General features: G+C 38.5%; 1 protein-coding gene across 7 annotated transcripts in view; it reads left to right on the top strand.

The window, feature by feature from the left end:
* Positions 1-14026, top strand: part of SORCS2 (sortilin related VPS10 domain containing receptor 2) — a 548756-nt gene that overhangs the window by 168372 nt on the left and 366358 nt on the right. For all 7 annotated transcript variants that reach the window (XM_030491464.1, XM_030491462.1, XM_030491463.1 and 4 more), the window contains one exon: positions 13193-13260. In XM_030491464.1, the coding sequence (XP_030347324.1) occupies positions 13193-13260 (68 nt within the window). The remainder of the gene's footprint in view (positions 1-13192; positions 13261-14026) is intronic.

Raw genomic sequence — 14026 nt, 5'->3', positions numbered from 1 at the left:
GGAACTGATGTGTTTAAGCATCTGTTTTCCCCTTCCTGGTTGATGTGTTTCTCTAGTAGCACACTTAATGCCTTTTTATTTTATTCATGGGGAATTCACATTATTTCCAGGTATCTGACAGTTCTTATTTTTTCACTGTAGTCCTCTATGTCCTTTACATCCATGCTCTGGACCTCTTATTTTGTTCACAATTCTTATCATCTTCTTGTGCCTTAGTGCACTTGATTAAAAGTGCTATATGTTACATCTCCTCCCTGAGAAATGCACTTCAGACTGCTTGTGTCCTGACTTGGGGAAGGGAGAGGGAAGCTACAAAAAATATCACTTCAGGTAAATTGCTGTCTCTTTGTTGCCACAAAGATTTAAGGTCCACCTTCTCCGGGTTAGGGAGTATGGAGGGGACTTGATTTCTTCCCCTGCTGCTAGACAATCAATGCCCTTGAAATTGCATAGATTTCTGAGCTGGGTGGTTTGTGAATAGAAGTAGGAAATCTCTGGGTTGAGTTAACAACACCTATCACTGAACTTTATAATTTCTTTCCTTATATAGCAATAATAATAATGCTGTATTAATTAAGTAATACCATTATGCTTGCTTATTTTAAGTCTCTGAAAGAAAGCCTGAGCCATCTTGATCTGTATTTTTCCTATATTGTGCACAAGAGTTTTCATTGGGATACCATTGGCATGTTTGACTGTTGCAAGTCAGATTTTAGCTGAAATAAACTTCTGTTTCCTTATTTTTGACACTCTTCCTGAAGAAATGTCACTGTTTTTCCCACTGGGAGAAAGAGAGTTGAAGTATTGGCAGGGAAAATAGATCTTCCCTGCCTCCCCTCCCTCCCCCTATAAACCTTGATCAGCTTTTGACATGCTTCTGTCTTCGGGAGATGGCTGAGTAATCTTGAATGGATGTTTTATTCATTTTATTGTGCCTACAAAATGAACTTCTACAAAGCTATTTCTTGGGTTGGATTCAAAGCATCTTTTTCCCTTCTACTTGCTGTTGAAAACTATAGGCCTACTGCACAATCTGAGAAGATAATGGGATTGGGAGAGGTTGGAATATTATTTCTGAGCTGATGAAAAGATTTCCCCCCCTCCCCAAATTGGGGAATTCAAGGAGTTGAATGTTGTTTTAGCTGTATGGGTGATATATTTTTCCTGTGGCCTTTAATCTTGTAAATTTCTTCCAAAATACAGTATTTCTTAAAAAAAAACAACCAAAAACAAACAAAAAAACCAACCAAAACCCAAAAAAACCCCCGAAATATATGTATGTGGTCAAGGATTGACATAATAGGTCTGAGGTAATTTCCAGTAGTTGACTTTCTCCTTTTCATTGGGAGTGAACTTTTACTTTAAGAAATGTCTATTCAGATTGATCTTCAGAAGTCCAAGTTCCCACTATAGGATAAAAAGCATTAAGTATAACCCTACCTGTTTTCTTTAAGTAGTCTCATGTCCCTTATAACCTGACATTTAATGTCATAAATTTGTACAGCTATGTGCGTTTTGTGGAAAACATAGTGGGGTTGTTTCTCCTGTGCGTGGAATATATGAGACTTTTGCAAATACTGGTTATATCAAAATTCGATCCTTCCCTTCAGGAAAGAAAATTCTAGATCTGATTTACTTTTAATATGTTTAGAATGGGCTTAATCCAGATTCCCATTAGTTTAAATAGACTTTGGATCAGACTCAAAATAAATGCATGGGTATGGAAGGGTGAGGAGGGAGCAAGAAAAATATCCGTTTGCTAATAACATGGAATTGAAAAATTGCCATTGGTTTGGGCTGTAGCCTCTCCACTCTGGTTATTAGGGCCTTTCTGTCATGGCATCAGTTAAACCCCAAACTCAAGAAAAACAGTTTGCAAGAATTAAAAGATTCAGATTTTCTTCCTTTGTTTTGGGATAAGGTAATTTCCATAAGAAAAAGACTCCTGAGTTGTTAACAGAGAAGTGATGCTGTAAGTTCCAGAAACAGAATATAAATAGAGACAGGCATTTACAATACAAATATAGAACAAACTCATTAGAAGAAAAGATTGGAAAATAAATAGCAGTTCCAGAGAGATGCTCAATATAATGGACAACAGTAAATGTTCTGTACACTGCACAGAAGTTTTAACTATTTAATAGTATTAAGTCCTGTAATAAAGGACCTTGGTATGAAATACGTCATAGTCATGCATGCCACTTTGAAGAAATGAAGTGATTTGGGGTTTTTAGTAGTTACAAAAGTAGTCTGTGGCACCTTCTGAGATTATATGTAGCTGCATAAGTTTCTTCTAACTCTGTCCTCTAATTTCCATTTATTCCTTGGCAGAAAGGCAGGTAAGGGGAAAAATTAATTTTTCCCATGTCAAAAATGTTGACTCTTTGGCAGAGTTTGTATTATGTGTCATACAGGACATCTATGGTATAGAAGCACGTAACTGTACTTAAGACCTAGCTCTGCGAAGTGCTAGTGCATTGCTGTAAGTCGTGGGTACCGGTATTAGCGTATGTGGTCTTGAACAGATGCAAGACATGGGTCTGGGAATATCATGTGCTGGAAAAGAAGATCCTTAAACTTAGTGGCATACAGAATTTATGTCATGTCTGCTGATCCTGCTTCTCTGTTTGTCCTCTTCTTATATGTTGTTTTCTGATCTGTCTGGACTTCTTCCACAATTTATTTAAGCATGAATTCATCCAGCCTTTCTAAGAGAGTCAAGGTTGAAGGGTACGTCATCCAGCATGATAAATCAATAGGAAAAAAAAAAAAATTCTGAAGGACTATTCAGATATAGATGAGCAAAACTTTTCTCCAGAGGTATCTATGTCTGTCTCTAGAGGCTGGTACATCCTAAGTTAGATGGGATAAATCAGAGTGATACATCTCTGCCTCCATTTCCCAACTGTAAAATAGATGGTACTACTATGTTATGTTAAGGGGATGTGAGAAGCCTGAAATTATTGTATTTCAGAAAAGAGCCTTGGGAAGGCGGTGTAAGCATTAGAGTTCAGAAGTGTTGTAGGCATGAATTAAAAATATTTTGCTTCCAAGTCTTTTGCTGGTTAACTGTTGTTGCCTGTCCTTATATCTATGAAGACAGAAAAGAGTATGTCTTGTAACATGAAGAAAGAAATTCTTAACAAATATCTAAACCAATCCGAGATCACAGGGGGAGAGACCAAGCATGAGAAGTATCAGTCTTCGAGGGGGAGAATTTCACATTAAGACTTTGTTGCTGAAACTGCCTTGCAGCCCTAGCTACAGCCTGCTAAATGTTGATATACAAAAACTGTCTCCAAAGAATCTGTTGAATGCTCAAGTCTTTGCTGGAGTAAAATAAAGAAATACAGACCTAATTTATCAGAACCTATGATCTTTTCCTGCTTGTATCTACTTGTTCTGGAGGTCATTTAAAATGTGTTAGAGGTTTAAGACTGGAATGCAAGGCTAATTTGAAACCCGGCTCTATGACCTGTTGTGTTAATATTCTCCATACTGGTTAAAATAAAGTATAGTGTCCTGTGTGACAGGATGGCATTAGCGAGGGATCCAAAATGACATGGCATTGCCTGCTGAAATAGCTGTTTCTTTTCATAGATAATGCTGTGTAATTCCACTTAGCTTTACGGGCCTTGTGGCTCTTAAATTAATGAACACCTAGAGCAGAGGGTGGGTGAGGAAGTACAAAAAGCTGGCGAAAAGTCAGTGCTCACAGATTGGAAACCTCCTGGTTTGGCTTTGGACTGAATGTGGAGAACTCTCCAGCACTCCCCTGGCCCTTTCCAGTGTTTTCTTTGACATATTTGGCCCCTGACCAATTTTCCCAACTGCTCCCAAGCCCTTTCTAATAGTCTCCTAACCCAGTTGGATGTTCCCTCAGCTCTTTTACGCTCTTTCCATTGGCACAGATATGAAGTTCTGCTGCTTCAGGGATAATGTTGAAGATAAATGTGCTTTCATCCTTCTTCCTCTCAGAGGGGGTCATTCCCAGTATTTTACAGTAGCTGAATTCTGTTAATGTCATTTGAGGTATTCCGAATCTATTCTGAATGTGGCCACAGGGAGCAGGCAGGCTTGGCTTTTGTGTGGGAATGGTCCCCTTTCACACAGGGGCAGTGTGTTAGTACTTCTGCTGAAATTAATTATTTTAGCAAGATAAGTAGAGATTAAATGGTTAAAATGAAAGGCAGATGTAGAGAGACCAACTTCCACCCAGTGAAAGGATGATGAGGGGGTGGCGTTCGGCCTGGTTTGTCCCTGCATGAAACTACAGGGCAAATGGTCCTTGTTTGGAGCGGCACCTGGGCCCACCCCACTGCGAGGGTGATCATGTTGGGGGACTAAAGGACCTTTTGTTGACTATGGTGTGTTATTCCTGTTTTACTAGGCAATCTCCTGAATTCTTTGCTGCTTCTTCCCTGCCCCCTTCTGGTTTTGTGTCGTTGTCCAGGCTTGGCTTTGTCTTTGGAATAACGGGTGTTAGAGTCCCCTGAACATGTTAATGCCATTCAATGCAACACACATGCTGTCTATTGCAAAAGGTGTGAAACAAGTTTTGCATCTGCCTCTGCTATGTCTCTGGTCTTCTGTCTAAAATCTTCATCAGCATCACTCTGTTGCTATAATACAACTGCCTTCACGTTCGCCATGTTTGCCCTGGCAGTATGCCTTTCAGGAAGCAGTGTGCTTTTGTCCCCTTCTGTAGATCATGTGGCCATGTTTATCTTTCTCATTTATAAAGAATGAATTCAGGTGCTACAATATTCAGGAAATATGAAGTCCAGTCCTTATTCATGATAAGGATATTAAACATTGGGATTCTTTGGATGATCTTGATGCAGCTTTAAAGACCTTGCTCCCATATACAGTCTGATAAAGCCTCCTTATGATATGCAATTAGGTCTTATTTGGACACCGTGAACCATTCTCAGAAATAATTAAATGTAATTTTGAGGTCACTGTAGGTTGATGCAGCCTCTGATAAATATGTTGTTATCTGGTACAATGATATTTAATCTTGTGGTTCTGGTGAAGACAGAGCAGCTGTGAGGGAGAGTATCCAGTACGAACAGATCTGCCAACAGCCCTGCGTCAAATGAACAGTCTTCCCAGCTTGTGGTATCCTCTACAGATGTTTCCATGTGTCTTGCATAATAATTTCTTTTTTGAAATAAAGAACATAATTATTTTTACATGGTAATGTCAAAAAATAATAATAATTAAAAAAAGCTTGACTTTGAAAAAGGATTTAGTGATGCAGATTGGAAGCTTGCTTTGAACTTTTGTATTTTACTATTGGGCAGTAACACTGCATGATAGACTGGGAATATTTCACAAACAGCATTTTAAATTTGATCTTTCATCTCTGGTAGTGAACAGCTATGTAACTGATGACCAAGGTGATCTGCCTATCCGTAGTGTTGAATTCCTGAAATATCCAGAAGAGAGTAAAGATGTTTTACATATGCCTTCTATAGATGGCAGCTCAGTTTCCTCTTGAATTTTCATCAGAACGGAAAAGAATATTCAGACAATAGATTTTCTTCTGTAAGAATGATTGTTAGTTCAATTTAGAATACATTATTAGAGGAGATAGGTACTGCTAGTCTATATTTCAGAAAAATTTACAATTAGGAGTCAAGCCAGAATAGGAAAAAAATATTCTTGCTTCATGCTTTAGAAATCTATTCTCTTGGCATGTTTGCAGATGTGGTTTTAAGAGCTTGTCAAATGCTATGTTAAATATTTAAACCTAAAAAATACTCTAGTTATGTGGAAAAGGCAATGGAAGAAAACTGGAGATTTTTGTGTCAGAGGTGACATTGGTTTGGGATCTTTGAAAAAGAACAGGAAGTTTAATAGAACAAGTAGTTAAAATGTTTAACACTGTTTCCTAAGCCGCAGGTTTAAGCTAAGAGTTTTGGGTTTTGTAAATTCTGCAGCCTTCATCTGAGTTCCTGTTTGCTTGAGCAAGCTTTGCATCTGCAGCATGCCCAGGAGTCTCAAAGCTGCATCTAATGGTTATAGAAATGAGCAACAACATGAATATGTTAGAGTAGCAGCATTCCACATTGGCTGACCAATTTTATATATGCTTTGAGGACTGACCATTAAAAGTTAGAAACACAATAGTCTCTGTTGTCGTGCTGTACCACCTAGAAACCTGTGCTTACCCAAGCAGCCAACTGATACAAACTAAAGTAAAAGCCCGAGTTGCAAACTACTGAAGACTGGAAAATATTTTTGGGAAGCATCTTCACTTATATGCCACTGTTCTAAATGGACCTGTGATATGAACCAGTGTGGCTACTGCAGCCATACGGCATGCACGCTCTCTTTCTCTGTTACGCACAATTGAAATCAGTCAGTGGATTTAGAATTCTAAGATAGGGATGAGCAGCCAAAAACATATATATACTTATATGTATATAGTGCATATGCAGTGCCATCACGTAAATCAAATATTCTTAGGAGCTTGCACTGAAAATCTGACATCAGTTGATGATGTGAAAACTTCTTTTTCTGAACTTGGACTGTAGGCTCTTGAAGGCAGTAGATTGTCTTTTTGTTCTGTGTTTGTACAGTGCTAACTGAATATAATCCTGCTCTGTGCTAGATAGTGGATTAACTGTACTGGATATCTTAAAGTTACTCTTCTGTATAAATGTTTGCAGGGTCACTGTGTAAAGTACTGCATTTAAGATGGTTTTGAATCCGGAAGCAATCACAGCCACCACTTTCAAGACTATGCACTTATATAAACTCTTGTGGATAGAAATACCTCTTACAGAATAGGAATTGAGCCATTATTGTGTCTTACCTTGAATTATGAACAAATTCACTGCACAGAATTATTACTAATGCTTAAGACAAGTGAACTGGTCCAGTCAGTGACTTCATACACAGTAAGTTCTCTCTTCTCCCAGTACAACTTAGTTGGAAGAACTATAAATCAAATTCTTTAAGTCTTTCATGTTAAGTCACAGGTTGCTTTTATGGACTTTATTGCCAGAGAGGAGTAGAAGCTTATGCAGTGAATTCTTAATAGCTTTAGTAATGGTCTAAATGTCTCCTTTTTCACTTTTCATCATAATGCTGCAGCAGAGTAAACCTAAATGCTCTTTTTTCATTTACAGTTCTCCCAGTGTAATCAAATTATTATGAAGTCGTTAACAGTATTATGGCAGTTGGTCCATATAATAGACTTGTGGTAATATACCTTAATAATCTCTTGGTTTTACTTTTCTTGTAAAAGCCTTTGTTTTAAATAATGAATGTAAAAACTAATGTTGACCTTGGCGTGATGATTGAAGAGCCTGCTGCTGCAAAAGGGGAAATGGCTTAAGGGATTGGAGCAGTAGGTGGTTGCCTATAATTTGTCAGGGAGTTTTTTGATTATTAGTTGTCAAGAAAGCTTTGGAAGTATGGGAGGTGGTGGTGGTGGTGGTGAATTAATAGGCTGTGCCTAGAACATCTTGATCTCCCTGAAAGAGTTACAGTTTACAATGAAATAGTTATAGTTTAATAAGCTGAAAAGGTGAGTTAGGTTGTGTTCTTGAACAAAACAGCAGCTTATGTTCCAGTCACAGAGAGTATTAAGTACCTGCTCAAGTGGCTCTCACAAACACTTCTCTTGATTTCATTGGATTCATTCACATGAATTAAATTAAAGAGATGCTAAAAAGTTTGCAGGAACATGAGTCTGTCTGAGCAGCATATTTTCCTGGTAGCTCTGGCTAGCCAGAAGTATTTACAGCATGCTCTCACCTTCTAATAAACTTGTGAAAACACAGAAACTTGCAATCAGAACTTGCAATTATACATTTGAAAGTACGAGTCTCTTGCTATTAAACTTCTGAATAGGTGCCAAAAAAAAAAAAAAAGTACTTCAAATCACAAATGGCAGGAGTCAAATAAAGCTTAATCCGTAAGAATGTCCATGTAGATAGGAAGAGAGAGATCTCTGCTAAGAATATCCGTGAAAGAAAACATCATGGAGAGAGCATGGAGGGAAAAAAAGGGGGGGATTTTTTCCAGAAGTTTATGTTTAGAAAAAAAAAAAGGATCATAGCAAAATCTTCACAGAAAAAAAAAACAAACCAAAAAACCCAAACCCAAAGATAAAATATAAACACCAGGGAAAGTGATTGATCTAGAATTCGTTCCTTTTTCCTTTCTCGCCCCTCTTAGCTGACGTGGTGATGAAAAGAGAGGATTAAAATGGGCTTCTTTAAAGCCAAAATTTTATTAGGAAATGATTAAAAGCACATTGTGTCTCTTAAAGTGAAATTTCTCTCCTTTCCCCCTTTTTTTTTTTTTTTTTTGGCCCAGCCTTGCTGCAAAGCATTTTCAGAAGAAAGCAAGGGAAAAGGAGAGGGGAAAAACATAGATGATTGTAACTTTTAATAATTCATGGATAATATCTGTGGAACTTTCCATTTGTTTTCCATGTCCAATGTTCACTGAAAATCCAGTGCACTCATGAAGACAGGTCTACATCCAGAGTGGATTTTTGGGTCAGAAACTGCTACGAATCTTTTGTTTGGAGAACAGTTTTGAACTGTAATTACTGTAGCAGTTGAGAATCCACTCAGACAGGAACTAAGCTATGGAAGCAGGGGAATGGCATGGGAGAATCAAAATTCTCTCTGTTCACTGCCACGCTCCCCACTGCCTCCCAAAAAAGAAAGGTACACAGAACAGAATTACGGTTATTACTTCCATTGAAAACTTACTTAAAATGCACATTGCATATGATTTTTGGAAACCTAAGGGATTTATCTTCCATACCTTTGCCCATCTGGAGAATTACCGGCCAGCTCTGTCTTTATAGAGAGGTCAAGGGCTTTAGTAATAAAGCAGGTAACACAGCACTAGTTTTGTGACAAAAGCTGAAACTTTTTATTTTCTTTTTTCCCTTTTTGATTTTAAATCTGTATGTTGTGACATGGTTGGTGTATGCCTGTCATGTAGTAGCAAAATAAAACAGTTTATTGGAAAGAAAAGGGTGAAAATACTGTCTCCTGAATTCTGTGAAGGGAATTCCAGGGAGCTGGAATAAGATGCTCTGTTTATTCTACTGTTCCTGAAGGGAGGTGAAACTGCAGTGGTCTGCCACCTTGCTGCAAACGGGCAGAAGATGCTGAGATCAGAGCAGGCAGTAGAAAGGTAATCAGAAAGCTGTGAGGTGGAGTAAGGACTGATCCTAAGAGAAGTCCGTGATGCTCAAATACAGAGCAAGGGATATGTACCAGACATCCGTGTCTTTATTTTCAATCAAAATATGTATGTATTTTCACTTGTTTCTTCCTTTTTTTTTTTTTTTTAAAGTAAATACAACAACCAAACAACCAAAATTCCATGAAGAAGGAGTGCCTAGGGACTTCTGTTTCAGGGCAATGAAACCAGAAAGGATACAGTTCTTAAGTATATTTGTCCAGAAGCAACATCAAGTGTTCATTGATCCCTAGCATACAACAGTGAATTACTGTTGCCACCTCCACTGACACACTCTGGTGATTAACTCAAAGAACTGTGGGTGAATTTAAGATGAAAAAGTTAAGAATGGTTTCACAACTTTCCTCATAAAACAACAATTTGGATGGACAGGGTGATCTCTAGGTAACCTTATAAATCCATCTTTAAATAAACAATCTGGTAAATCTAATTCTCCTCCACTGCCTGCATTTATTCTAGCTATAAAACAAATCAAGCTTTTCTTGTGTTATTGTTTTAGCTATCCATGTCTGATGGTAGTGTGAGCTGGTTAGGAATCATTATTACAATGATTATTGTTCTGTTGCTGTTGTGGTTCAAGCCTCTCCCCATCTACAGGCCACCCAAGTGCTTTCACTAGGACAGCCATGTGCATGAACCATTGGCTTCAATCCAACCTGTAAAATGCTTGTAATTATGGAGTCCCGTTGAAAGGAAATCAGTGAAACAGGGCTCTGCTCTTAGAAACGATGCATGGAATCCAGGGATCCTGCAGACAGTTACATTTTTATTATGAAATAATTCCTCCTGTTCTTTGGATCTGTTTATTAATTGAGAAAAACACTGTTGTTACCAGGATCACCTGAAAAGATGCCCACAATCCAAGAGGCAGTACTGTAAAGTCTGTTCAATAGCTGACCTACATTTTTTGGTTACTGGGACGAAATCCACTGGCATAGATGAAATCGTGGTTAGCCCCCAGGCAGCCTCATGCTTCTCAAGTTGACACAGGATTCTGATAACAGTGTTTAAGAATTAAAAGATGGCTCATTATGGCTTTTTTTGTTTTCCCTACTAAGTCATTCTCCCTACTTGTGAAATGCAAGATAAGGTATTTTAATTTTTAAATGATTTTACCAGCCTAATTAGAAAATATTGTAATCTGTTTTTTTCAGAGTTGTGGATAAGATTAAGGCACCAAGCCTGCAGTACGTAAGACATCTTCCTGCTTATGGCTCTCTCCAGTGCAATTTGCAATTACTTGAAAGCCCTTCATTTGAAATGTGTGGAACAACAGTAGGGAGGAGGTGATCCTACCCCTTTACTCTGCTCTTGCGAGACCCCACTTGGAGTACTGCATGTAGTTCTGGTGTCCTCAAAATAAGAAGGACATGGAGCTGTTGTAACAAGTCTGGAGGAGGTCCATGAGGATGATAAGGGACTGGAGCACCTCCCAGATGGAGACAGGCTGAGAAAATTGGGGCTGTTCAATCTGTAGAAGAGAAGCTGCATGGAGGCCTCATGGCAGCCTTCTAGTATCTGAAGGGAGCCTACAAGGATGTCAGAGAGGGACAGAGGGACTTTTCATCAGGGACTGTAGCTGCAGGACAAGGGGTAATGGGTTCAAACTTAAACAGGGGAAGTTCAGGTTAGATATAAGGAAGAGGTTCTTTACTGTGAGGATGGTGAGGCACTGGAATAGGTTCCCCAGAGAAGTGGTAAATTCTTCATCCCTGGCAGTGTTCAAGGCCAGGCTGGTCTAGTGGAAGGTGTCCCTGCCCATGGCAAGGGCTTGGAACTATACGATCTTAAGGTCCTTTCCAACACTAACCATTCTGTGATGCCTACGTGAACTGTGAGTAGCAAGCAGTACAGTGAGACCTCCCCTGTTTCCTGAAAGTCTTTCTTAGGAGAGGTGTTGAGGTACAGAAATGGCTTATCTGGAAGGTGCTTTATTGCTGTTTCCAAAGGGGTTAATTTCAAGGCAGGTGGATTGAGAGTAACCAAATAGGTGGTTCTGTGTGTGCTAGTAACCAGTTTAATTTAGGAATGTAACACCAGGCTTATCCTGTGTCAGGGTGGTTCCAACACACGTCGCTGAAAATCATCTGAATTTTAAAAGTGGAATGTACAGGGATGAAAAAAGTTGGCTCACTAAGGTCACGATTCAGTCTCCAGTTCTGCATGAATATAAGGAAACAAAGAGTAATCTCTTATATCTTTCACTGTTTTCTTAAAAAAACCCTAATCCTCCCAGGTCAGTTTTTGTGGCTTAAGAGGAATTTCAATTGTTCAGAAAAGCATGGTCTGAAACTTTTTCCTTAATAATTGGAGCCAATAGATGCTCCCAGTAGTGAAGTTTCTTTCTTTTTCTCCTTAATTGCAAGCACCAGCAGAAAACTGTAGTTAAGACACAAACAATAGAATAAATAGCTGACCTGATGGAGCGTGCTTGGGCTGTAGCCAGGAATCTCATCAGGAGATGCTCTTTCTTTTGGGAAATAGTTCTTTCTCTTGGCTTAGTAAGTCTTGTAGTAACCTATTTAAAAATAAAAGATTTTTTTTTTCCTTGTTTTATTTTAAACCAAATCTTTATTTTTCTAAATTATCACATTCCAACAGAGTGGTTTGGTAGATTGTGACTCATTTGAGAATAGGAGAGGTTACTCCTATTTGTGAATTATAGATTGGTTCTGCTTTTAGTTATATCATTGCAGAATATGTGTTCTGAATTTGTTAGATTTAGATAACCATGAGTGAGACTGGTATTATAACTCGGTTCTGTAAGATGTGTGTTATTTCCAAAGTGCCATGTATATAATACCCGTGGTCTGGAATTCTCTCACAAGCTCTGGCGTACAGAGGCTGCAGCATAAATATACCATCAGCATATTAATTATCTGAATAATCAAAGTGAATGCCTACAGTTGCTGTTTGCTGGAGACTTCATCTGGTGGTCGGGGCAGAGGAAGTGCCAGCTAAATAACAGCTTGCTCCAAACTGTTGGAGACTGATGTTGACCCCACATTAAAGAAAGCCAACAGCTGTGTAAGGGACCAGGGGCTCTTCCTGTTCTACCCCTGTGGGGTTGCTATGGGAATGTGGGTATAAGAATCATTAATATGGACTGGCAGCAAGTGAAGGAAATCTGTTTTAAATGATCTAAATATAAACCATAGCATTCAGCTTGGTACACCGGTCATGGACTGGTGCTTTACATTGTTTGACCAGTGAATTTGTCAGATGTTGAGCAAATGGAAAGTGTCTCTTCTTGACTCTTCTCAGTGACTGAAGATGCTTTGTGGATAAAATTTGTTTATATATGTTGTTGGCTGTAGATGACATAGATGGGTGATTTACAGAGCACAGAGCTGGTTCTTGAAGGAAAAAGAAAAGTGATACTTCTAGGAATGAAAAATGACAGATATGAAAGTTGTACTTCTGATCTTGGAGGGAAGACCAGAGCTCATTTTCTGCCTGAATTTGTTATCTGGATAATCAAAGTTAATCACTGTTTTTTTAACACTTTGGATTAAAAAAAATTGTCTGTAGCTGTCCAAGAGAGTTGCTTCCTAAATTTAAACTAGCAACGAGATTGGTCCTTGCTGCTAAGAAAGTTATACAAATTGCTTGGGGGCTGTCATGTGGCGGTGGGATTTATGTGGCTATTCCAACTCCACTGCTCATGTGAAACGGGCAATCTTTCACAAAGTCACCAGGTTTGCAGAAAATTTGAGTGCTGAAATCACTCTTCTCAGAAAGAGAAAGGAAAAACCCCAGTCTTTTTCGGCTGGTAAGAGGTAAAAATAAAGTGAAATACAGTTCAGTTTTTTAGGACACTCACTTTTGGGTTTACCAGAATAATGCTGCACATGATCTACTTCTGTTTCTCAGAATAATGCTGCCCATGATCTACTTCTGTTTCTTATATCAGTTTGCATGTATAAATATATTTATTCTCATTTTCTTTTAGGTGATCCTGATCCTTACCAAGTATTACCATACTGACATGGGGAAAGTGCTGGAGAGCTCTTTGTGGAGGTAAGTTCTCTGCTTTTCCTATAGCCTTCCCCCCTTCCTGTTCTCAGAACTGGTCCGTATCTTTTTTCCTTTCCAAACTGCTGCTGAGTTGAGTTGGTAGCTGATTAATTTTAATATATCAAGATTACCCATATTGTCATTAGCTCTTACTCCTTCTCTTCCTTAAATACAACTCCTGAGGTTCAATGAGAAAGTTTGAGATGAGTTTTAACAGTAGAGACAATGACAGACGGTGTAAGGTAACTTCCTGATGCCACTTTGCAAGATGCCATTCTTTTTCTTTTCCTTAGAAATTTTGCATCAAAGTTGCTTAAAAACTTAGAAATACTTATTGTGTTTGGATGTTTCTGTTGGGAGATTTTACTGCATTTGAGTACTGTATTGAGGTTAGTAAACAATCCTGATTTGGAAGTGGTCATGATTGTCTGGATGAAATATAATACCAGTGCAGGTTATATTGTGTTTTACAAGAACTGGGAATATGTAGTAATCCAAATAAATTTCTAAATTGATTCTCATTTCCTTAACATAGATGAATTAGGAGATCATTATGCCTGTTCACTGTGTGTGCACAAATTGCACACTCAGGTGTATGTCAGCACAAACCTAGGGCTAGGGTAAGTCTATACTATAGTACTCATAGTGGTTATCTTCTCATGTGTTTATTTTGTTGTGCTAAGTAGACTTTTGTGCTCTGACTTTCTGTATACCTGTATAAGTCTTCCACCACAAATTTTTGCTAGACCCATTATCTACACTTCAAAAG

The sequence above is a fragment of the Strigops habroptila genome, chromosome 7 (genome assembly GCF_004027225.2).
Source record: "Strigops habroptila isolate Jane chromosome 7, bStrHab1.2.pri, whole genome shotgun sequence".
NCBI classification, from domain to species: domain Eukaryota; kingdom Metazoa; phylum Chordata; class Aves; order Psittaciformes; family Psittacidae; genus Strigops; species Strigops habroptila.
The sequence above is the reverse complement of the archived record's forward strand: the minus strand, read 5'-3'. Positions and strand labels throughout refer to the sequence as shown.